Raw genomic sequence first — 23645 nt, 5'->3', positions numbered from 1 at the left:
ACAAGAAACTTTTGCTTGACAGTGTTATCTTGAATTGAGAGGCATCATGGGCATAGGTAGATGGACTGATGTGACATGACTGCAGTGGGGCTGTAACTGCAATGTACCTCTTCCTCTTTCTAGAGCTATAAAACTCTGGTGAATATGTCCAGTGGAAACCTAGAGGAAAAACCTTTTTCTATATGATAAGAAAGCTGCAAAAAAGGTAAAGGAAGGAATTACCTTTTTATCGAGTGACAGTTCACTTTCATGAAGGCATTGTGTTTGAAGTAGGATTCTCTGGCTGTAGCTGGATTTCCTAGACCCTAAGTAATCAGTGATAGAGGGTACCTTTCTTACAAAGGCAGAAGTTAGGTCACATTATGCAACCTTCAAACGGGCATCTTGAAGTTAAGGGTAAGGAGTTACTTTGGATGTACTTGCTAGCTATGTAGTAGATTATGCTCAGCTCAGGCTTATCATCTATTTCAATAGTGAATCACACATTCTGGATGCTTGTTTATATATACAATGAAAACAATTCAATCTGTCAGAAACATCAGCTCTGCTATAATCTGTATTAATTTCCTGGACTGATAGGTAAGGTAAATATATTTGCAGAATTTTGAAAAGACTGTGGCTTTATTTTGAGACTTGTAGACAAAAATAAGTGCGAAGGAGAAAGCCATGGCATATTTACTACTCACAGCCGTAACATGAATAAATGAGAATTGTTGCAGGATCCATGTTACTCAAGGATCAAAGCACACAGATGAGGGATTCTATTAGCTTTATTCCTTTGGAAAAAAGTTGTGCATGAGACACTACAGGGTCTTCAGTATTCAGGCCTCACCGTTATTAAGTTCTTGCTTTCAAAAGGGTCACTGAAGGCCAATATTGGACAATCAGTGTTGACCCAAGAGGGAAAGATATTGCTAAAACCAGCAGTTTGTGAGTCCTAAATGAGCTAGGAGTGGCAGAGATGGGAGCAGAGAATAACATAGCGGATCTTGTTTAGGAAGTGACAAAGACTTGTTTTCCTCTCCAATGTATCCTTAAAATGTTCATGTATCTGACCTAATATAGCCTTAATAAACTTATGACTACAATGCACTTCCTAAGCCATGTGCAGATTAGCAAGATTTTAAGAAAGCAGGGGCATAATATCTTTCACCAGCTTTGATGGGAACAGTATTAGGTCACATTCTCCAATGCAGATTGTTTACGAGGCAGCAAAGATGAGAGACAGTGTAGGAAAAAAAGTATCTATCTATCTCAACTCTTAACTGGCAATATAGTCTGATAGCTTTGGTAGTTGTATGGGCATGAAGCAGTTGAGCGTAGGTGCAAGCCAAAGAATCACACAGCCAGAACTGGTGAAAAACAGTAGTACAGTGGTATCAGTAACTGGTGGTAATTCAGAATTATTTAGTATTTTCCAGCAATTTTTTCATAAAACCATTGAACTGCATGGTCCTGAAAGTAATTATATCCGCAAAATAAAAACAGAGGTCAAAACTAGGCGAGAACTTCAGGAGTAGCTGCAAGATAATTTTATCTGCTTCATAAAATGAAGTTTCAGGCAGTGATCAAAGGGTTTTGCCCATTTAAAAAATGAAAGACAAATCAAAATATTACATCCCCCAAATTAAAGAAATGGCCATACAAATAAAAAAGTTAGTATATGAAATTCAGATTCTTAAGAGTTTCAAAAGACAAAACTCCAAACTCACTTAGACTGAAAAAAACGTATTTACAAAATCTATAGCCTTAGGGCTTGTGCTCAAAAACAGTGGTTTCAGAATACTCATACTTTGAGTAGAGGTACTTTGAACAGAACTAGGGACATGAAAAAAAAATTTTTATAACTTTTTAATTTGTGATTCAGCAAACATGTTTGCAACATCCTATCCTCTACAGTAAGGAAACAAGTGTGTTTAACACCTATCAAATGTGGTTTCCCATAGGGAAAATTGTGTATACAATGTTTTGAAATAGGCTTGGTTGTTTGTTGGGTTTTGTTGTTGTGTTTTTGTTGTTTTGTTTTGTTTGTTTGATTGATTTTTGGGGGGTGTTTTTGGTTTTGATATTGTATTTTTTTTTTTAAATAACTATGTATATACATTGCAAAGACAAGGTCAAAGGCATGTAAGGTAGTGATGTTTGGGGAATAGCTCTACAAGCTGAGACTAACCCATAGTAAAACTGGGTCTCGCACCAATGAACTTCTAATTTGTGCTGAAAAAGTTACACTGTGCCCTGGAAAACAAATCTAACAATTTCTGCTCTTATCCTAGAGCTCTAGGCAGTATTTTAAGTATGTGCAATATTTTAGGTATGTGACACAAGGCAGCACTGGAAGTAAGATTAGAAATGGGGCAATGTTTGTAGGTGGAATCAATAACTGCGTGCAAGCTCTCCTTGGGATCAGAAACAGAAGCAGAAATCTTCAGGCTGAGTGTAGATGGAAACACTGAGCTAGCCACTGAATGTGTCTATATTGAAGGCCTGAGTTGTGATTGGTTAATACAGCTATTGATCTCTAATCATGAGAACTTTTCACATCCAGCCCCCCATGTGATATTTAACATAACTATCTGGTGCCCTCTTGTGGAGTTTTTCACATCAAGCTATAGTAGAAGTATTTTACTCCTTCCATGACACCCACGAAGACCTCTTTTAAAGTGCACAAGTAAGTTTAGTCACATTTGTAATTGTAGGTATCTGAAACAGATGTAATTGAATACAGATTTTTTTTCCTGCAATTATTACTTTTGCAAACATAGGGGTTTTTTTTCTACCAGTGAATGGTCCAGCCAAGATCACTTTTGATGAAAATGTTGAAGTTTCATGATTGCACTGAAAAGCACAAAAGAGGTAAATAAGTATGAGGATATCTTGGCCTGTTGTATTTATTTCTACAAGGCCATTTATAAAGTGATGAACAAAATTGCATTTTTAGATAGACAGTCAAGGATAAAACCAGAAGCAGGCAAAAAAGAGGAGGAGGGGGGAAAATCATAAAACATCCCCAAACCAAAACAAACCCAGGATACAGTTTTAGTCATCCCTGGTTTAAGCATCAGTTATAGCAAATGAATGACTACTCCTTCCCCCTTTTTGTATCTTCTTTTAAGGATTTCTCATAACATAGACTTACCTTGTTTCGTAGCTGGTCAAAGCATGTGATTCCCCATATGACTTTATCATTGAGTGGGGCCTAGTCTCCATTAGTGGAGAAGCTCAGCAGATGGTTGTGCAGTGCTTTCCAGGGGCTGGTTAAAATTTGTGAGACTGTCCTTGAGCTATGTGTTTCAAATATAATTCAAAGAGGTTTTATTTTAAGTCATCTGGGTTTTTCTGACATTTGAACTTAAGCAGTGATCTCAAGAAATTGTGAAAAATAGGTGTATGCCAGTTATGGTCTTGTTCCAAGTCTGCAAGTGACTCACTGAAGCAATTCAGCCCACTTCATTATAACACGGCTCTTTTCTTGTAAATGATTAAGAGTTGCTTAACTCAAAGATAGTTCTGCTGCTATAGTCTTGAGATCCCTTGAATTTGGGGCACATAGATTTGAGCTCCAATTTATCTGGGATGGTAGTGCATATTGCACACACTCACATTTCAGCCCAACATATTAAGTAGGATTTTGCAGTTAAAGAGTTTTTTCCCAAGGAGGCCCAGCCCAATTTGCACTTGTATTACAGACTGCCTGTGTGAACCTAAGCAAGTCACTTAAGGCTTGCAAATCAGCTCCAGCACCTGAAGGCAAATATAACAACTGTCAGATGACCTTCTAAACAACCTTATGAATGAAGGATCTGCAGTGGACTGTGCCAGGTGCTGGGGCAGGCATTACATTAGGGTAGAAGTCTAAAGAAGAAATAATTTCTCTGTTTGAGTTCCACCTTCACTCATTATTTTTCAGGCTAAGGGATGGAGGAGTGAAATCTTGGCTATATGTCTTAATTTTTATTTATTTTTTTTAAGTCTGTAGTTCTGCTCTTTGGAAAATTTTTGCCTTCCAAATAATCAACAAGAACACAGACCAAAGAAAAATAGCCTGCACCTATTCTCTGTAGTCTCACACATCTGCTTCAGAATTGCAGCAAGAGAAGAAATGAGATGTATAATACAGGTTTATGAACACAGCAGATATGTGTGTCCATGCATGCACACATGTTGGATACAGAAGACTTAAACCTTTTAGATGTAGTTAAATGAGGCATAAAGCTAGTGAGAAGTACATCACTATTTGTTATAATGGTTTCCACATCACTTGTAAAGAACCTGCACTTATGAAAACCACCCTGCTTCTCAGTGTGGTCTGATGATGAGGATTGCCTTGTTGCTGGATGTCTTCTTTCAGTAAGATGAGAAAGGCAGTTCAATAGTTACTCTTGCATTGCCTAGAGGAGACCTGCGCAAATCTGCTGCACATAATAAATTTCAGGACACCAACAGTGCATTAAATGATTTGCCACAAGACAGACAGCTCATCAGTGTCTTAAACCAGCCCTTGAAAACAGTCAGAATATGGATTTAGAAGTTAGCTGTCTGGAAGTGAAATCCCATAGAACTGGGGGTCTATGTTAAAAGTTGTCAGAATTTATTATTATCTTTAGAACAACTAGTGAAAAGGCTACAACCTTTTTAAAGCAAGGAGGAAAAAATGGAACAAGACAATATTTCCAGACAAAGAAGGGGATGAGTATTAATGTACAAGAATTTTAAACTTCTGACAGGATATAATTCTCCACAGTATTTGCATCGTATAGTTAATAAAATGTCAGTATTAATACATATTTAAAGTTATTCTGTTTCTATTACCTTTTTCATTTTTTAGTTGATTGGAAAGATTGGTAATGTGCCTCAGGTTCCCAGTCATTATGAATTTATTTTTTTATATTGATTATTGCAACGTATGTGAGCAAGTGTGGTCAAAACAGATTATTTACATTACACAGCAGTGTGGTCTGTTGGAGCAGCACATTTACAAAGCCATTGAAAGTGGTTTCAGAGAGAGCTGACAGATTACTACAATGTTTGTTATTGTTACAGTCTCAGTGGGAGTCTTTTTTGATCTAATTAACATAACAGTGGGAACACAATGACAATAACAATTAGATGCACTAAAGAACTCTTCTGTTATGTAGCCAATGTGCCTGACTGGAAAAGAGACATTGCAATGAATGCAGAACAGGAGAATGCTGAAGGGTGACTAATAGAATCCTAGAACGGTTAGTGCTGGAAAGGACCTGAAGATCATCTAGTTCCAACCCCCATTTAATAGTTTAAAGAATCTTTTCTATTTTTTTGTTTGTTTGCTTTTTGTTTTGTTTTTTTTTTTTTACTTATAACATTAAGGTGGGCTTTTTTTCCCACACAGTGCTCTAATCATCTACTTCAGGTATTCTAGGTTTCCTTCTCCCTGCTTACATGCCTCTGAATTGACTAAGCTAGTAAAATAGCTTCTGTCCTCTGAATCATACCTAAGTTAGATATGTAGAGCGAGTTAGCGCTGAAGTTCAAGATTTCCACCCAGGTCCAAACTTGTAAAAGTAAGCTACAATTTGAAGTTGAGCTTACAAAGCTAAGGAAGAGAAATTGCAGAAATTACAGAAGGTATGATTTGACAGGTTAAATCTGAAAGAACCTGATTGTAAATTCTTAAAAAAAAAAAAAAGACCTTCATTAGTTTTGTGTTTAGTTTTGGGGTTTGTTTGTTTGCTTTTCTCTGTGTGTGTGTGTGGTTTGGGGTTTTTTTTGTGTGTATGTGTGTGTGTCTGTGTTGTTTGGGTTTTTTGTTTGGTTGGGTTTTTTTTTGTTTGTTTGTTTTAAACTGTTTCAATTACAGCTTTGGAATTAAAAACATGAGGGGAAAGGAGGGAAGGCTGGAATGAAGGAAATACAACATAGTGATTCTCTTCAGGTAGTGATTCCATAGCATCTACGTGATTAAGATGCATAAATCATACCCACTTTCATAAAGAACATGAGCTGCTTTGAAAACTGTATTTTCTCAAAGGTCAAAGCTGAAAGATTTTGAAACACCTTGAAGACAGTGAAAGCTGGTGGGAGGAAGTAGATGTATTTATTTCTTGTCACAATCCACAAAACCTGGTTTTTTGTTTTTTTTTTTTTGTTTGTTTTTTTTTGTTTGTTTTTTGTTTTTTTTTGTTTTTTTTTTGTTTTGTTTTGTTTTGTTTTGTTTTGTTTTTTTTGTAATAGTTTAGCAACAATAGAGAACACTTCCTTAAGAAAAGTTAAAACAAGCCTATTTCAAACCACGGAAACAATTTAGAGTATTGTTTGAAAGGAGTTTCAGGCATCACTAATAATAAGCTAAGTGGAAGTGGGGGGGAACTGTCAATGGATACCAAAACCTTTACTACCATAAATGAGTAGGCACTGTTGAAAGCTTTGTTCTGCTATTTTGTATGCTTTACAGAAGTGCCTACTGTGTTTCAGGAACCAGTATGCTGAAGTAAATCGTACAATAGATGGTTTCAACTCATGAAACTTTGTGGGTTCCTTTTCCTACTACTTTCAGTGGTTTATTTTGAGGAAGTACACTGTCTTGGTGTGCATCAGGAGGAGGGAGTTGGGGACAACCTAAATCCGCAGCAGAACTATAGAAAGGCCTTTCACAAATTTATCTTAGCACACGTCTTGGTCCTAAACACTTACCTACAACAGGAACAGTGGAGCAACAGTCTTACTCACTTAGGAGATGTAACATAATATTGCATAATAGGTTAATAATAAAAACAAAAGTTACAAATGCATTTTAAGGAGGATTCATCCTGTCACTCACTACTGGACCAGGAAGCCTATAGGAAAAAAAAAGTAATCTATTGTCTGAAGTAGTCAGTGATACAGAGTTCTTGGAAAATGAAACTATAGAGTACATGCCTGTTTTCACAAAGCAACTGAATTTATGTTTCCACAAAGTAGCTGGAAACAAGTTTTTAATGTACCTTCTTGTGAAATAATTTACAGGAGTATTGTGTAGCCAGTGATCACAGAATAATCAAACAGGCCACCCTGCAGAAAGATTTTCAAAGGCATCTACAGAAAATGAATGGCCAGTATCTATGAATTTTTACTGAAAACAGGCATTTATTTCTCATCCCAAAACTAGAAATAAAATGTCAACTGAAACATACAGATAAAATGCCATAAACATTGCGGAAAAGCATTAGCCAAAAGTCAAAGCATTCTCTGTGTTCTCTTAGACAAAATTTCTCTTCTTAGTTCCTTGCAGCTTTTTTGATGACAAACTAAGACAATGTGGTAAAAAGAGGTCTTGGAACACTGCATGGAGCTAAGGAAGCAATGTGAACAACTTGAAATAGTGAAAAAGACGACAGGGAGGAAGGAAACAGAAGAGAAAGTGATTTGGAAATCAGCCTATGAGGAGAGGATGTAGAAATGTGGTGATTAAGTGCTAGCCCCATATTGTTTCCTCTTGTATGAATTCTTAAACTCCTCAGGGTTTGTGTCCTATTCCTTGGCTTTTGTGGAAGTTGGGACCATAGATTTTCAGCTCCAGGTAAAGAGGTGAGTTCATTCTTTCTCACACCAAGGGAAGAGGACCCACACATGGAACAACTTTTCTATTACAGAGCTGTTGTTTGAGGTTGTTATACTCAGCTGGATGAACTGAGAACCTGCCATCAGGAGGCAGAGGTCAAGTCACACCTCCCTAAACTTTCTCTGCTGCAGATTCAATGGGTTTTCTGGGCAAACCCACTTAGATCTTATATTTGAGAGACACAAAGTCTGTCTGCTTTTTCTTGCCTCTACTGAGTGCAGGGACAATCACTGATACAGAGTTATTCCTATCTTATTACAGGGAGTAGCAAGAAGGCTGAAGGTGGTATGATGGTAGCAAGGAGACAGTGAGATGCAAAGCAATTTGCTTCAACTTCAGCTGAAGTCTATGAAGGAAAAGGTAGAAGAGGTAAAGACACTAATACCTTTTCAATGCATTTTCTGGCAAGGGCAACTGTTGTCAATAAGTTGGAGACAACCAGTGGGGAGCTGGATCATGGTAAACTGAGGATGCTAGGAATAATTTTGTAAAGAAAACAAATTGTGTGATAACTCTTCATTAACAAAGCTATGGTTGCCTGGGAGCCTTTCAGAATGTAATAAGTGGCCACAACCGGGGTATCTGAAAAACAGAGAGGTAAGGGTTGGTGGGTCGGGAAGGACCTCTGTATACGGAAAGACCTTATCAGAGGAGGACGACGCTGTAGGAGATTCCCTGTAAGCAGACCACCAACCACAAGCAAATGTGCGGGAGAGGGCGCCAGATAGCAAGGAGTAACTTTTGCCGCGCTAACATCTGAACGAAATAGGAAGAGAACAACTAGTTTAAAGTTTTGGTTGAGGTCATATTTTGCATAGCCTCAGAGAGTTAAAGCAGACAACTGAGCATCCGTGATTTTGGTAGCTAGTGAATTCAATATGCATTATCACAGCCAGTGAGATATGAATATCAACAGGTAAACCTGATTTCTGACATTCATGTCAGCAGCTCTACCCTTTGCTCAGTTAGCAGAGTAATCTTTATCACTCCTCTATAATTAGATGTGTGAAAACAAGCTTAGTAGGAACTGTACAGATTCCTTTATTTTTACTGTGTCATACTAGTACTTCAATTACAGCCATGTGATACCAGTCTCTACATTGAACTACTTCCTTGATAAACTAGAAAATTCACTTACAAGGACCCTCAGTTGATACAGTTTGCATTAGCTGGCTGTGCTCCCAGGCTATGGAATTAGGCAACATACAGCAAAGTTACAACTTTGGCTCTATTTAGTTTCAGGGCTGTAGCAGTATAAGGTGCCTGCCCTTTGCAGACAGCAGAAACATTTAGGAAACAGGACACTGAAGCAGTATCAGACAGGGTTTAATGACTCCCTCTGCAGTGGTGAATTCATTTATGTGAAATGCACTGTCAGCTGCTTATACCCATCCTATCCTCAGATGCAGAAGCATCTTCATGTTTGGTGGACTTTCAGAGTCTTCACCTATTTGTACGGGTTGCTGCTTGATGCAAAACTCTCACTGCTCTATCTTCAAATTCACATATTCAAACTTCAGTCCCATTTCACTGCTATTGCCAAGAAGACCTCAGTGCCTAGTGAAGATCTAGTGAAAATCTTCATAATTCGTCTTCGTGTCTTTCCTCCACCACTTCCTGCCTAATAGCTGCAATTATAGTCTTCACAAGCTGATGTGGTGCTTTTCCTTACTATCCTTTGCAGGTACATCTAAACACAGCAGATATAGCTGTTATTTGTGCAATTGATTCTATTGATAACTATCATCCGTGGTGGCCAGAGTTAAGGCTGGTACTTCATGTACTTCATGTACATGGACTTCAGATTATTTTCCCTTTTTTTTTTCAGAGGATATTAATTTTGCACACAGCAAACCTCTGGAACAGCTCAAGATATCACTGGGCACTCACAAAATCTTTTTTGTCATTTACTGTTTTTGCCCATGGACTAACAATGCAACCAGTCCTTTCTGCTGAGAGCCAGCAGACAAGTGGCTACCAGTGATAAAGAGAAGGAAGGAGGAGCAAGTGAGACTTTGACCTCACAATCTTTGTTTAGCTTGCTGGTTCTTTTTAGTATTTCCTCTTGTTATTCTTTCAAGTATTTAGGGAAAAAGAAGGGAACCATAGCCAAACCATTATGCATACTTATTCCATAATCTAAACATTTTTATGGTCTCTCTTTTTTTCCTTTTTTTCCTCCCACCCTCTTCCCCACCAGGCTGCTTAAATAGCTATAGAAATATACCAGAGAAATAGAGACCAGAGTCTAAAATTTTGCATGATTTTGTTCTGGGCAGTGGGCCAAGTAACAGGTAATTGTTGGCAGGAATAACAAGGTTAGTTTTGCGTACTGCTTTCCGTCTATGGCAATGATGTATGTGCACAAAATGAGGGTCGAATACAGGCCTTCAGGCAGTGTCTAGGACTTTTATAGCTCAATTATATTATATAGGCAAAATTCTTCAAAAATTTTACTTTAAAGTGGGGTGGGTGGCTGTTGTAGAACATTAATACCCTCAGTTTCAACCTCTGGCCTTCTGTTTCTTGGTTATCTGGTACTTGACAAAGTACTTAAAGACCACCCTTTTCTGTCTGGTATTTGTGGAGGCTGGGGAAAGGGGAATGAAAGACTTGGGCAAAAGCTAGTGTTCAGTTAGTTCAATTACTAAATATCTAGCATGACATCAGAAATAAGGCTACTGCTGTTTCTTCTGTTGGTTATTTAGACAGGCAAGCACTAATTTGCATATCTGAACAATTCACAGGAAAACACATCAAGGCTAGTATAAACAAGTTACTTTAAGGAAAAATTCTGTCTGGATGTAGGTAAAATAAAAAAAAAAAGTCACTGTGAGAACAAGGAAACATTGGGATAGGTTGCCAGGGAAGTGATAGAATTTGCTTCAGTGGAAATATTCAAGACTTGGCTTGACAGAGCCCTGGACAACCTTACTCAATGACTCTGCTTCCAGCAGAAGTTTGGACCAGATGGTCTCCAACAGCTTCTTACAACCTAGATTTTTCTGTGATATAGGATAATACTTCTAATCATCATGTTTCAAAGTTGGGGTAGTAGAAGAACGTAGTTATTTTCTCTCATGTCAGGCAAATGAGGATTCCAGTGCCTAAGGAAATACTAACTTTATTATGAAATAGAAAAGGAAGGAAAAGCAATAGTTGCATATCATTTACGAATATTATGGCAACCAACTGTAGTCAAAACCAATCTGGTAAAGCTAATTCACATAGACAACCAGGAGAACACAGGTTTCTTCTAAAAATCATCAAAAGAAGTAATTATTTCTTTCTCTTTTTCTATAGAGAGTGCTTTTAATCTAATAAATAAACCAATATGTTCAATAGAGTACAGCAAACAGCTGGACTTGCAATGATGGATGTGTATATGAAAGCAAGCAATTTTTTTAATGAGTACTATGCTTTCCTATTAAAGCCAAACAAACATTGACATTTAAATTGATTAGAAAAAACACAGACTTATGAGTGATTTGAAAGAATTTATCAATTCTAAGTAGATCACTATTATATAAAAATGCTCAATTTAGAGCAAAAGGAAAAAATTGGCTACCTTCTAATTTTTAGAGCTTAAGACTGTATTTTTCACTGCTTCTACAGCAAAGCAGGGTGTTTGGCATTGTACAAATTACTGTTAACCATTTTAAGAGATGTAAAAGACACTGCTAGCTTGGCCATGCACTTGACATGTGTCTATGAGTTGCATGACAATAATGCAGGAGTTACTTTCCTCTTTTTTTTTTTTTTTTAAATTCTTTTTTTTTTAGCATTAGTTAACAAAGAATGTATAATAAAGCAAAGCTAATGCAATCCGTTTTGTTATAAACAAGCATATATTGGAAATAGTGGGGACAGCAGGCTAAGGAAGTAATAATCCCCCTGTACTCAGCATTAGTGAGGCCACCCCTTGACTACTGTGTTCAGTTTTGAGCCCCTCACTACAAGACAGATATTGAGTTGCTGGACAGGTCCAGAGAGGGGCAAGGAAGCTGGTGAAGTGTCTGGAGAATAAGTCTTATGAGGAACAGCTGAGGGAACTGAGGTTGTTTAGTCTGGAGAAGAGAAGCCTCAGGGGGGACCTTATTGCTCTCTTCAACTACCTGAAAGGAGGATGGAGCCAGGAGGTGGCTGATCTCTTTTCCCAAGGAATAAGTGATAGGACAAGAGGAAATGGCCTCAAGCTGTGCAAGGGGAGGTTTAGGTTGGATATTAGGAAAATTATCTTCACTGAGATCTGGCTTTGGAACAGGCTTCCCAGGGAAGAGGTGGAATCACTGTCCTTGGAAGCGTTCAAAAAACGCATAGATGAGGCCCTTAGTGACATGGTTTAGTGGTGGACTTGGCAGTCCTGGGTTAACAGCTGGATGCGATGATCTTAAAGGTCTTTTCCAAACTGGTTGATTCTGTAAATCTATGTAAGTATCACAAGATACAGCAACTGCTATAATGGTGTTAGCTAGAGAGAACCCAAGCCAGGTAACAAGCTAAAAAAGCAGATTGCTTGTTACCCACATTAGCAACCAGAAGAGCAACAAAGTAGGTGTAAGAAAATCAGCGCAAAAGTAAGAAATATACCAATTAATTGCATTTGCTCTCCTAAAGGAAAATGAAAACGTCTATGTCCAGATATTGCTACCCAAATAACTCTTGGTAATTATTAATTGCTAAGATTCTTGCTTCCTGCTTCACCATGCTTGTTGCAATTTATATACTAGTCAGCATTGCTATGGCAGATCCTGAACTATTAACAAACATATCCTGACACAGCATGTACTGGAATGGGGGAACTGCCCTGGAATGTGCTGGTGCCGTTGAGTAGGTGAAATCCTTCTCTTGTGTAATGCAGATGGGCTGGAGAGGAACGTGAGTCTGACAGGATTATAAGGATCAGTGGGTACCTCACCCACTAACATGATTAGTACATTGTGTCTTTTACTGTGAAAGCTTATCACTTGTGGCTTTCCCATGTCAGAAGCTAGGCTTGGATGGATGCACTTATGCTCTGAGCAGCTAAACTTAATGAAAGAAAAACACGTAAACATTCTGAGATCCATTTATTGTAAGTTGAAAACCTAGGAGTGCTAAGGTTTTTATAAAATTCTCTAGAAAGAAAATGAAGCAGATCAGACAACTACTTCTGGGGAGAAGGAGGGGAAGAGGGTGGAGAATATAAAAAAATCCAATCTATTCAGATTTCTGATGTATATCTCCTTTTGAACTCTTGCAGCCCATTCAGTGTGCAAAACAGTTTAGCAAATCCCATTTCAATCACTGCATATGCCTTCTTGGATAGGCTCCTGATGAGGAGCTTCTCCATGCAAAATGGAGACTTGGAACAGGAAAACTGTGTTTAAACCCCATGCTTATTCTTAATGAATATACTTGGACTGAAAAGCAACCAAAACCATCTGTGCCCAAAAGAAGCAAATCCAGATGTTGTGGGGATTTATTCCTCTCCTTCATTAAATCCTGTCTGCAGCATCATCCAGCTTCTGCAGCATATGCCTGCTGTACTTTTGAAGGGTAGTTAATAATATATGAACACTGGCTCACTTTGGAGCAAAGTTTCAGTCACATCTTTGTTAATCAAAAGGAAACAGAACTTCTTACTCCCCTAAGTAGAGTCACACTACAATTTACTTAATCAAGAAGAAAAAATGACAGGTCTAATTTCTAGCTTCTGATGTCTTGCCTCACTGAAGTCTGTTTAAAGACAGTGGGATGCGTTAAGACTTCCTATGGTACTTGAGCTGAAAGCCTTTAATGCTGCCTTCTGAAAATCCTACCCTATAAACTCAGTTTCACCACTTGTGAAGGTTTTTCTTTTTGTCTTTCCAAGCAGGTGTGGCTGCCCAATTGAGACAGTAAAGAATCTATTGGATCTCTGACAGGTATGTTTTTATCCTGCTTTTTCTGCTGAGATCATCATAGTGAGCTGTGCCTTTTTGTTCTTCTGTAGCTGTGTGAGCAATAGGCAGTGAAAAGTGCAGTCAACTGGAGTTTTATTTACTGGTTTCTATATGCCACCTCTATTTCAAGGTGACAAGACAAATCAATGCATCTTGTTTGACAATGAGGAAGCTTGCTTCAACAGTTAATTTACAAAGGCTTGTATGTTATAGCTGCTTTGATGTGAATGCCCTAACTAATTAAAATACATCCCTTAATGGCAACTGAGCAGGAATGATCACCTCTAGCTCTGTCATTTAACAGATTTCATAGCCTAGTCACGAAGCAGAGAAGGAAATGACCTTTGAATTTATGAAATAGGTTTTGTGTATTTAGTAAACAAAGTTCAACACATACAACTTATTTGAATTTACATACACATAAACCCCTGTAATTACTTGGCCACTGGGACAGGCAAATGAAGTATGCAACAGCTGGAGGCAATTCTCAGCTCAGGTTTCCTTAATATATCCAAAACAAAATCAAGAATCACATCTTAAAGATTCTGAATTTCACATTCTACTGTGAGTCTTGATTCCTTTCCCAAGTCCTGTGTCATGTCCTAACAGAGTTTCCCCCCTAGTGATTCCCATTTGTTTTGGGTTTGCTGCACTTCCTTACTTTCCTGTTCTTCTAGATCCAGCTTTGCCCATCCAACCTTCCAAAAGCATACTTCAGCTTCAAAGAGTCAGAAAGCTGACATCAAAAGAACAAGCTTAAACCAATGTTCTTTCTAGGTTCTTGACGTGGTGGATGATAGGCCAACATCGGTCCTGCAGTAAAACCAGAGAGGGAAGAAGAGAAGACCAGGGGCACTTTTCACAACAGGGCTTGAAGATAAACTCAAAATTAAGGTAAAACAAAGTCTCTTAGTCCTTTCTTGTGAGGTTATTGTTTTCAGAAATCTTCAGATTTTATCTCTTCCCCAGAACATGGTAGCACTTCATATACTCCACATCATGCTTTTTCTCTTCATCTTGATAAAAGAAAGAAATTACTTAGAGAAAGAACAATCTTTCACTGGAACCATATCTCCAGGGATATGGTAGTTTCCATCGCTGGAGGTTCTCAAGATGCAATTGCGCAGCGTGCTAGATAATCTCATCTAGGCTCCCTTTCCCATGAAAGACCGGATGATCTCCTGTGAACACTTTCAACCTGGGCTGTTCCATGATTCTGTTAATGAAGAATCTATTAAAATCCACTCTTGCCTTTTTGGGTTTTCAGTGCTTCTTCGTGGTCTCTCAGAATTAGGATAGTAGGTAAAGCACAACCAACTCTAACTTTCTTTGAGGCTAGTTTATCAAAATAATATTTTGGTCTCTCCAGCCAAAACAGTTGTGATTCTCTTAGGTTATCTTCTGCAGTTAGATTTTAAAACCTCCTTCCAACCTTTTGAAAATACCTCATAAGAATAACACCTTCCTGTATTAGATAGAAGAGATTCAGAATATATTTCAACCAACAACCTGTCCTGAGAAAAGGGCTGCTTTTGTCTTCTGACACATATTCTTGGTACTACTTTCTGCAACCTGGTTTTGGCTTTCAGACAAGAATGATTAACCATTTCCTCTAGCAATAGATATTACTTATCTGTGATGGCTTTATATTTGCAGCTGTCTGTCAAGAGTACCTTGTTATCCTGCTTACAGAAGTCGGCAGTCTTAAAATGACTACGGGCCTTTGGAGAAATCTCATAAAGTAGTTCTGGATAATTTCTTTTCTCTCCCAGTGGATTTCATACACACTTCACTCCAATGCTTCTGATTGATAAACTGTGCTTCTGAGGCAACCAAGAAGGTTGTGGGAGAGTACACACAGGACGAACCCTCTAAAGCAAAGGGTGCAGTTAAGTGCTATTATGCAGCATGTCAAAGTAACTCATTCCTTGGCATGTCTTATTTACAATTAGATAAGTGTTGGTACACAGGAGAAGTAGCCAACAATATGGCAAAGGTTTTATCACTCCTTCTGATGAGACATCTGCAATTTGTCAGCCCTGTGGTCACATTAAGGACTGTGTGTTTGACTAACAACCACTGGAAATTTATTTATATATATTATTTATTATGGTGATATGCACATTTGCATTGAGAATGGAACTCGTCATGTCTATGTCTGTGGCACGTCAGGGCTACATTACAGTTCCCTCCACAGGGAGATAATAAAGCAGTTGTGGAGAGAACCTCCTTCACCCTCCCTCCCTTCTCAAAACAGGTTGGAGTCTGACACAAAATAAGGCAGCGTAGTGACTGTGTACTGACTGCACTTTTTGGGTATGAGGGCTCCCAGCAGTTTCACTGTCTGCCTCCTGGGTAAAGAATATATGTAAAGTTTGGACTCTGGTGATGTAAGAAACTACTTCTTTCCTGATGTTAAGCTGTTACAAGTGAAGTTGCAGAGGCAGTGGAGACAGATCTTCATTCCTTTGTCGGAGAGGAGGTGCATGTCCTGGTCCTGTTCACCCGTGAATTCACTTTCTCTATGAGATGGAAGTGTTCCATCATGTTGTCCTATAGGATATAATACAAAACGGGTGTTTATAGAAGGAGCTTTTTGGGAGAGTAAAGGTAAAACTCCCTAAAAATCAGGATTTCATTGGAGAAAATGTTGGAAAATATTTTTTTATCTTTGGTGGTATTTTTGTTTTGATGTTATTACTTTATCATTGATAGCTGCAATGTGCATATGTTACAGATCATTTATATGTGTTCCTGACTTTGCTCACATTTCTCATGGTATCTTTTTAAGACACTTAAGATAAAAACTTTGCCATTAAAATACCACATTTCCCTATTTTAAAAGGAAAATTATGGTCTTTAATTAGCTAGCATTTGTGAAATGCTTGGGGATCTTGGGGATCAGGTATTGCCAAAGTATAAAATGTTATAATTAAAAACACTATTCAGTTCTCAGTTTGTTTTTACCCTAGCTGTAATTAGACAGGGAGATTTCTCATTCAGTATGCACACTGACATCTGTTTCTGGGTATACAGCTTCTGGGATTTGGCATATTTTCATCTGCTAAATGATGAGACAGAATAGCAATCCAGTTCACAGCTCATGAATTTTCCATAGTTTATCTCTCCAGACTGCTTGAGCTGACTTTACATTACGTATGACTGTACATTATGAAATGCTTCTCAAAGACATTTGATAAAAGATATACTACTCTGAGCGGACCCCAAATTCTTCTCTAAGTTAACGCCTTTAAGATGCACAACAGTAAACAGTATTTCCTCATCATTGCCTACTCACACAGCTCAAAGACGTGCTGTGAGCAAACTACAACATCCACCTTTCTGTGAGCAAGTGCAAAGCTCTCAAGGAGAACTAAATAACCAAATATATTGATAATAGAGTCTGATCCACTTTTGACCTCTAGAAGTGCTGTCGATTTAATATTATATTTTCAGCTATCTATAGACTTCTGAAATCCTGTTTAGTGATGCTTGGGATGAATGTGGTCTCCTCAGGGTAGTTAAACAATTGCTCTGTTACATTTTGGTGCAATCAGCATGTGGCCAGCAAGCATGAATTTATATTGAAGTTGCCTTCAATCAGGTTTCTTGAAGGAAGAGGCTGTTTAGCAGAATACTGAACTTGATGTTACATATCAGCTTCAATATTTCAAATCTGATCAAGTTTAGCGTTGGTTTAAAATGTTTTACAATTCAACTCAAAAATTTTTAACTTTCCTTGAACAACTGAGTGGCAAAGTACTAAATTTACCTACTGCACAATCCTTATAAGCAAAACTTAACTATGTTAGAGCAATTTCACAGTAAGTGACAGATGTGTACAAGCTGAATGAAAAGTATTTAAGTCTAAAATGCATAACTTCCAGTCACTGTGACAGCACAATCCATATTCATTGCATCTCATCAACTCCATACTAAACATATGAGGCACAATAACATATGGCAAGCTGCCCATTCCCAGTCAGTTGAATTATCATTATAAAAACAGCAAAAGACAAGAAAATACCTTAGAAGGTTGTAGAGGGTATAAAGTCTTGCTGAGACTATTATTCAGAGGCAAGGAGATTTGGGTAACTGTTCCATACCATCTTACACCACTGTGTTGAGAATCAGCAAACTGGTGCTCTTGCATGTTTTAGGAAGTTGGTTTGATCATTGGATAATGTTTACTGAAGAGACATACATTTTATTGCTTGCTTGTGTAGGTTTATCACCCTGGAATTGTAGGCTTATGATTCTGGAATTGTATATTAAATAGTATTCTATATAGACCACTAGGATTCCCAATAAGATGAGCAGGAAGATATGGCCCTGAATACTAAGCCATATGAATCCCATGGTGTCTCAACATGCCTTGTAGGAGGCATCCTATTTGAAGGATATTTCAGGTGGTTCTTTTGTCTTGAGAAATGTTGGAGAATATTTCTAATGGACTTCAATCCCATGATGCCAACAACATGTATAATCTTTAAAGTAGCCTCCATGGCTACTTCAGAACATCTTAGCACATCTCCAGAGGGATGGAGATTTTGAGATGGGGTAGCAAACGACATGTGGGCAAAAGGAGACAGCGCTGTGCATTTTGACGAGCCAAAGAAAAAACCTAGGGACATGCATATCTAGAGGCACACTCTGCCTGCCTTGCAGGTGGATGTGTTTTCATTGCCTCTGCAACTCCTTCTGGGGCCTCCTGCCACCTTCTGCTCCTCAATTTACGAGACTGGTGACGGGCAACCTCGGCGTCGCCTCCTGTGCATGGCAAGAGGGTTGCTGGAGCGTGGAGGAGACAGCGAGGAGGGGAGGAGGACGGAGGGAGGCGGGAGTAGGGGCCTGAGGAGCCCTCCCGCCCCCGGGGCCCGACCTCCTCGCGGCGGCTGCGGCGGGCGAGAGGCGGCGCCTGCTGGAGGACGCGGGCAGGGAGCGCGGGGTCGCCAGCAGCACCGGGCAGGGTTGGGCCGGGCGGCAGCGCTCCTCGGCAGCGCCCGTGCAGCAGTCCCTCGGCGCCGGCAGCATGGGCAGCTCTACCTCCAGCCTGCTGGACGAGAGCAAGTGCACTTACATCCGAGGTAGGGCTCTGCTAGGGGGAGGCGAAGCGGCCAGCTGCCTCCGGAGACTTTTTCCTGAAAGAGCTGCACTGCAGGCACGCTTTCTGGTGGGAAAGCTCGCAGAAACTCACCCGCGGCGCGGCGGGGTTCCGAGCGGGGCAGGGACTGGGACCGGGACCGGGGCCGGGGCCGGGGCCGGGGCCGGCGCGGTGCAGAGGCCAGCCGGGTGTCCCAGGCACGGAGCGGGCTCGGGAGTCGGCGGCGTCAGGGCGGTTTGGGCACATCGCTGAGCTGGTTCGGAAAGGGACCAGTGTCCCATGGGGTTTTGAGCAGACGGTTTCCTACAAGACAATGCTGTAAAAGTTCCCCGTGAGGGAGTTGGAGCGTGCCGAAGAGTAGACGGTAAAGACTGAAAAGAGTGTGGAGAGATGCGACCTGTAACTGCGTGAGAGTCCCAATTCCCCAGCCCGGCCGTTGAAACCTTTAAAGCACCTTGGTTTTGCCAGGGTAGATAGGTTCAAGACTATATAGCTCGATGTTTTGCAAAGCCATTGAAGGCAGTGGGAAAACTACTGGGTCAGTATTTAGGTAAACGACTCAGACTTGCATGAGAACAATGCTTTATATCATTAAAATGTTAGGAGAGAGAAAATGGAAAAAAAAACAAAAACAAAAAAAACCCCAAACCTGATTTAAATTTATGCATATTACACTTAAACTATGAAATAAAAGTGCATAATTCTGTATTTTGGGGGGTGTTTTTGTTATTTGAGTGGTTAAAATATTAAATACTTCTTGCTCCTGTCTACCTACACTCCTCACCAGTAAGGTAGCAGGTAAAGTGTTTACAAAGCAAATTTTAAGGCTGGGGATTCACAAGTGAAGTAAAAGTTTGCATGTAAAAAGGAAGCCCTGTTCTGGTATATTATGTATTATGCATCTGGAGCCTGTAAGAGTCCTCTGAACTGGAAGATCAAACTCAGGGCTGATGACTAAGGGCATAGGGTGACTCCTGGGTGGTGCCCACAGTCAAGCTTGTCCTTTTATTCTGTTCCTTTGGGATTTTTTTGTGGCTTAGAGAGAGTGCAAGTGTTAAACTGCTCCTCTGTTAGGCTTTTGAAATCACAGTGTATCTTTCAGTAGATTTCCATAGTGGAATCATCCAAATATTACGTGGCTTTCACTCAAAAAAGCAATCAGCCAAGTATCCAACCTCACATGCAGAGATTTTTGTATTGTGTCCGCTCAGCGTTGTCATTTTCACCTGTCCCACTGTGGGTGGTTTCAGGTCCCATCAGAGCCTTGAAGGTACAATCCCCCAATCCCCATGTATTTCTTCTTTTCTTTACACTCATCCCTATGCTGCAGCCAAAATTGCACTTCCACAATTCAGCATTTCGAGGTTTCTGGTCCCTGACTGAGTGAGGGCAGTTAAAAGCATCTGAACAGGCTGATGTCCAATTATTGGAGAAAAGGGAAAAAAAAAAAAAGAAGGAGATACAGGGAACTTACCAGCTTCTTTACAGCTGTGCAAGAGGAAATTGTCATTGCCCTGAACATCATCTAGAATTAGAAGAGGGAACTCATGCCAGAGGGTTGGGAAATCCGTATCTGGACCCGTGTGAAACTTGACTGGACGTATGTATCTGAAATTTCCCTGTAGCGAAAAGAGAGAGTGCTTTAGCCTTGCTAAGAGTTGTGCAGCTCTTCAGACACATCTCTAGTTTGCCTATTACATCTTTGCAGATGCAACTGCTAAAGCAAAATCATTGTGAGAAAAGGAATTAAGACATAAGGCTTATTCCCTGGCTCAAGTCTGCCATTCTTGCTGTGAGGATGCCCCACTCCAAACTCTTGCTTTGAAAAATAATTTATGAGGCACTTTATACAAAGGCTGCCCATAAATTAATACTTCTGAGAAGGAGAAGAAATTGGGAAGAGCGTCTTAAATTGAAATAGAGTGTGGTCCAGCCAGCTCACCAAACCTACTGCTCATGTTGAGGCTGGAGTCTGCAAGTCTGATGTATTTTCAGGGCAAGCGCCATGGTAAGCTCTGCTTGTTCAAAGAGGAATCAGCCTGAATCAGTGATTTTGTAGATTGAATAAGCAGCACAATTTTTAGCTGGCTTTGTAAAGATTAGGTGGGTTTTACTGGGGGTCAGGTAGCTCTGTGTTTGATTTTTTTTTCCTCCAAAGATGGTGCAGGAAGGTCCCCAGTAAAAAGGGAAGGGGAATACATGCGTTTTGTCAGTAGAACTGTAGATACATAGTGCTTGAATGGGATTGCACTGGTCATGGAGATTGTGACACAACAAGCTCAAGGGTGCTTCCTTGTACATTGCACACGCTGAGACTGCAGCCAGCGACATTCTCCAAACTTCATGCATTCTGGGATGCTCACTCATATTGGCCCAAATACCAATGGACTCAGGACAGGAAATCCTAGTTTGGTCTAGATCACCTCTAATGCTCCCTCTCAACCAGTGTTTCAGTAAACTAATTTACACTTGCAATCTTTATGTCCTGATTTCAGCACTAAATTTTTTCATCTCCCGTAGCATAGCTTGCCTCATGCCCCATCTCCTTGCTTTTGCAGCAGAAGCTTGCTGTGATTGAACACTGGCATCCTGCATCCTTCGAGATAGCTCCTGCCATGCTAACCTCAACCTGCAGCAGATAAAATTATTTGGGCAGCATGTCAGCTCTGCAGCATGCCAGGCTGCTCCCTGCAAGGTTGGGGAGTTAACCAGTATTGCGTGGGGCAGGGTTAAACATGACTGTTTGAATGTGTAGTAGGATTTCCACGTGGTTGTTGTCATGGTGGTTTAATTTGATTTCTTGTTGACGTAATGATAATTCAATTTGTCTGAAGCTTTATCCCTGTGTTGTAAAGCCTTGTAGTTGGTATTTAGGCAACATTTGAGCTGAAACACAGTGTAACAAATGGAATTAGGGACTGAGGACTTAAAGGAGTAGATGGAGTTGTCAGCAATAAACTGATACAGTTTCTTCATCAACATATGTACAAATCTACTGTCTTTCTAATTTGCAAAAGTCTGCTTACATTGTGTGAGAGATGAGAGTAGAGCAAAACAAGGGCAAAGAGTATGTGATATGTAAAATTATGTAAAAAAATATGTAAAACCGTATATGTAGGTGTTTATATAACCAGCAAGAACATGGCCCTCAGAGCATGGGAGACGCTTTGCTGCATGCAGTTCCCCACAGGTGAATAAGCATGACTCTTGTCAGACCAGTTGGAGAAATGAACCCCAGAGAAAATCATGAAGGCATCCTATGCAGAGTCTTGGTTACTGAATACAAAGGCTGTGATTTCCACGAAAACCTACTGCAACTTCTGTGCTTTTAAGTAAGAAGTGGGAGTATTGAACCAACCAAATTGCAAATTGTTGAAACCTGTGTATACTTGTACATGGGGCAATATCTTGAGCCATACCTGAAAATCAGCTACTATAACTATTGACCTGGTAATATGGGTTTCCTGTGGCAAATAATGCCTAAGAGGAAAATACACAATGCCAACATGTAATTTTTCAAGTGGTCTTCACTTTACGATGTAAGTGAGGCTGTGTTTGAGATTGCAAGGGCAGGGATCATCCTCATGAACTTTGAATCGAGGACAGGCACTTTGTAAGCTGCCAAAGACTTATTTGCAGATGGCAATGTTTTGTGAAACATTTTTTACACTCAGAAAATCTCCACATTAAGAAATTATCTCTCATGAAGTTGTATTTTGCAAGCCATCACAAAATCTTTTTGTCTTTTTCAAGTAGAAATCAATGAAAATTGATCATTATTGTGGGGTAAAATTGTGAATAAAATGTCAAGACTCAATATTTCTTACGCATACCTGAAGGAAATGAATGTCATAGTAAAATAATGAAAAAACAAGTCATCAGGGACTCCTGTGAGTGTGGAAGACAGCCTGAGCCCACTGTGAGGAGCTGGGTGGAGGGTATCCAGAGGAGAGTAGGAAGCCATGTAGTGCCAGCAAGGAGAAATGGGGCAGAAAGCCAGGCCACACACACTGCAGCATTGCTAGTCTTGAAACTGTAGCAGTTTCAAAGGTGTCTTCTCTTCTGTGTAGCAGAAACCTGTTTTTCTAACCATACCTGTGGAAAAATATTTTTTCCATTTATTTAAGATCCTCATGATTTTTTAAATGCACACACATTATAAGCAGTGAAAGGATTTAAAGCCTCCTGAAATTAAAAGAAATTTTAATAGTAATCCCTCTAGGTTTTGAACCGAGCCTTTAAAAAAAAGGAAAGACTTGTGGCAGAAATAATCCTTCTTTGTAGGGTTTTTGTGGGACTATATGGGAATTACTCAGGATGTGAGTGAAATAGATGGTGTTTAAAAAATGTCAGTAATAATTAAGAGACTGGGAGTTGGTCAAGTGAAAAGAGTTTATTAAAAAAATTCATGCTTTCAGCTTGATGAAGCATGGGCTAAACTTGTGATGGGACGTGTTTGTTGCATGATTTGTCTAATGACATTTAGTGAGTGTTACACCCAACAGGGAGCAATATAGGGCAGTAGTGGGGAGTTATGGACTCAGGGTGCAACCATGGAATTGGGGAAAAAGATGAAAGTGCCTGTTAAACCACTTAGTAGTATGCCCTGGGAGATTGTGCCAGAGGTGTCAAGATCGATGCTAGAAAATTCTAGCTTTAGGCCTCTAATATTAGGCAAGAAACAATCAAGGACGCAGGTCTCACAATGGGGCAAAGGTGGAAATGACCCTGATAGTGTTAATGATTTTCCATTTCTGCAATCTCAGCAGCAGAAGTAGGGGATCAAGCTCTGCTCTGTCAAGTGTGGTCTGTTGGGACCAAGTATTTTTAAACTTGAAGAGATGGGGAGATTTCAAGTACCCAATGCCAGTAATTTCACAGGTACATCTTCAAAAGAGATTAGAATAAAAATATTGAACTTCTCTGAAGGCTTTTTTTTTATTAAAGGTGTTCAGCGTACTTGACCATATCCAATCTGACCATTTCTGTAAAACATAAAGGCTTTGTAGTCATTTGCTTTTGATTTGTTTGTTTAAAT

At 39.6% G+C, this 23645-nt stretch overlaps 2 protein-coding genes across 2 annotated transcripts in view; both read left to right on the top strand.

The window, feature by feature from the left end:
- The window catches only part of TRMT1L (tRNA methyltransferase 1 like), a 340729-nt gene that overhangs the window by 53612 nt on the left and 263472 nt on the right, over nucleotides 1–23645 (top strand). The gene's annotated exons all lie outside the window — the stretch shown is intronic.
- Nucleotides 18441–23645, top strand: part of NIBAN1 (niban apoptosis regulator 1) — a 65380-nt gene continuing 60175 nt past the window's right edge. Inside the window, exon 1 of the mRNA XM_061452111.1 lies at nucleotides 18441–18590. Within this exon, the coding sequence (XP_061308095.1) occupies nucleotides 18536–18590 (55 nt within the window). The 5' untranslated portion in view covers nucleotides 18441–18535. The remainder of the gene's footprint in view (nucleotides 18591–23645) is intronic.

This window comes from Pezoporus flaviventris, unplaced genomic scaffold, assembly GCF_033815535.1.
Source record: "Pezoporus flaviventris isolate CSIRO_AGI_PZ_B2104156 unplaced genomic scaffold, CSIRO_AGI_Pfla_v1 ptg000013l, whole genome shotgun sequence".
In the NCBI taxonomy this organism is placed as follows: Eukaryota; Metazoa; Chordata; class Aves; order Psittaciformes; family Psittacidae; genus Pezoporus; species Pezoporus flaviventris.
The sequence above is the reverse complement of the archived record's forward strand: the minus strand, read 5'-3'. Positions and strand labels throughout refer to the sequence as shown.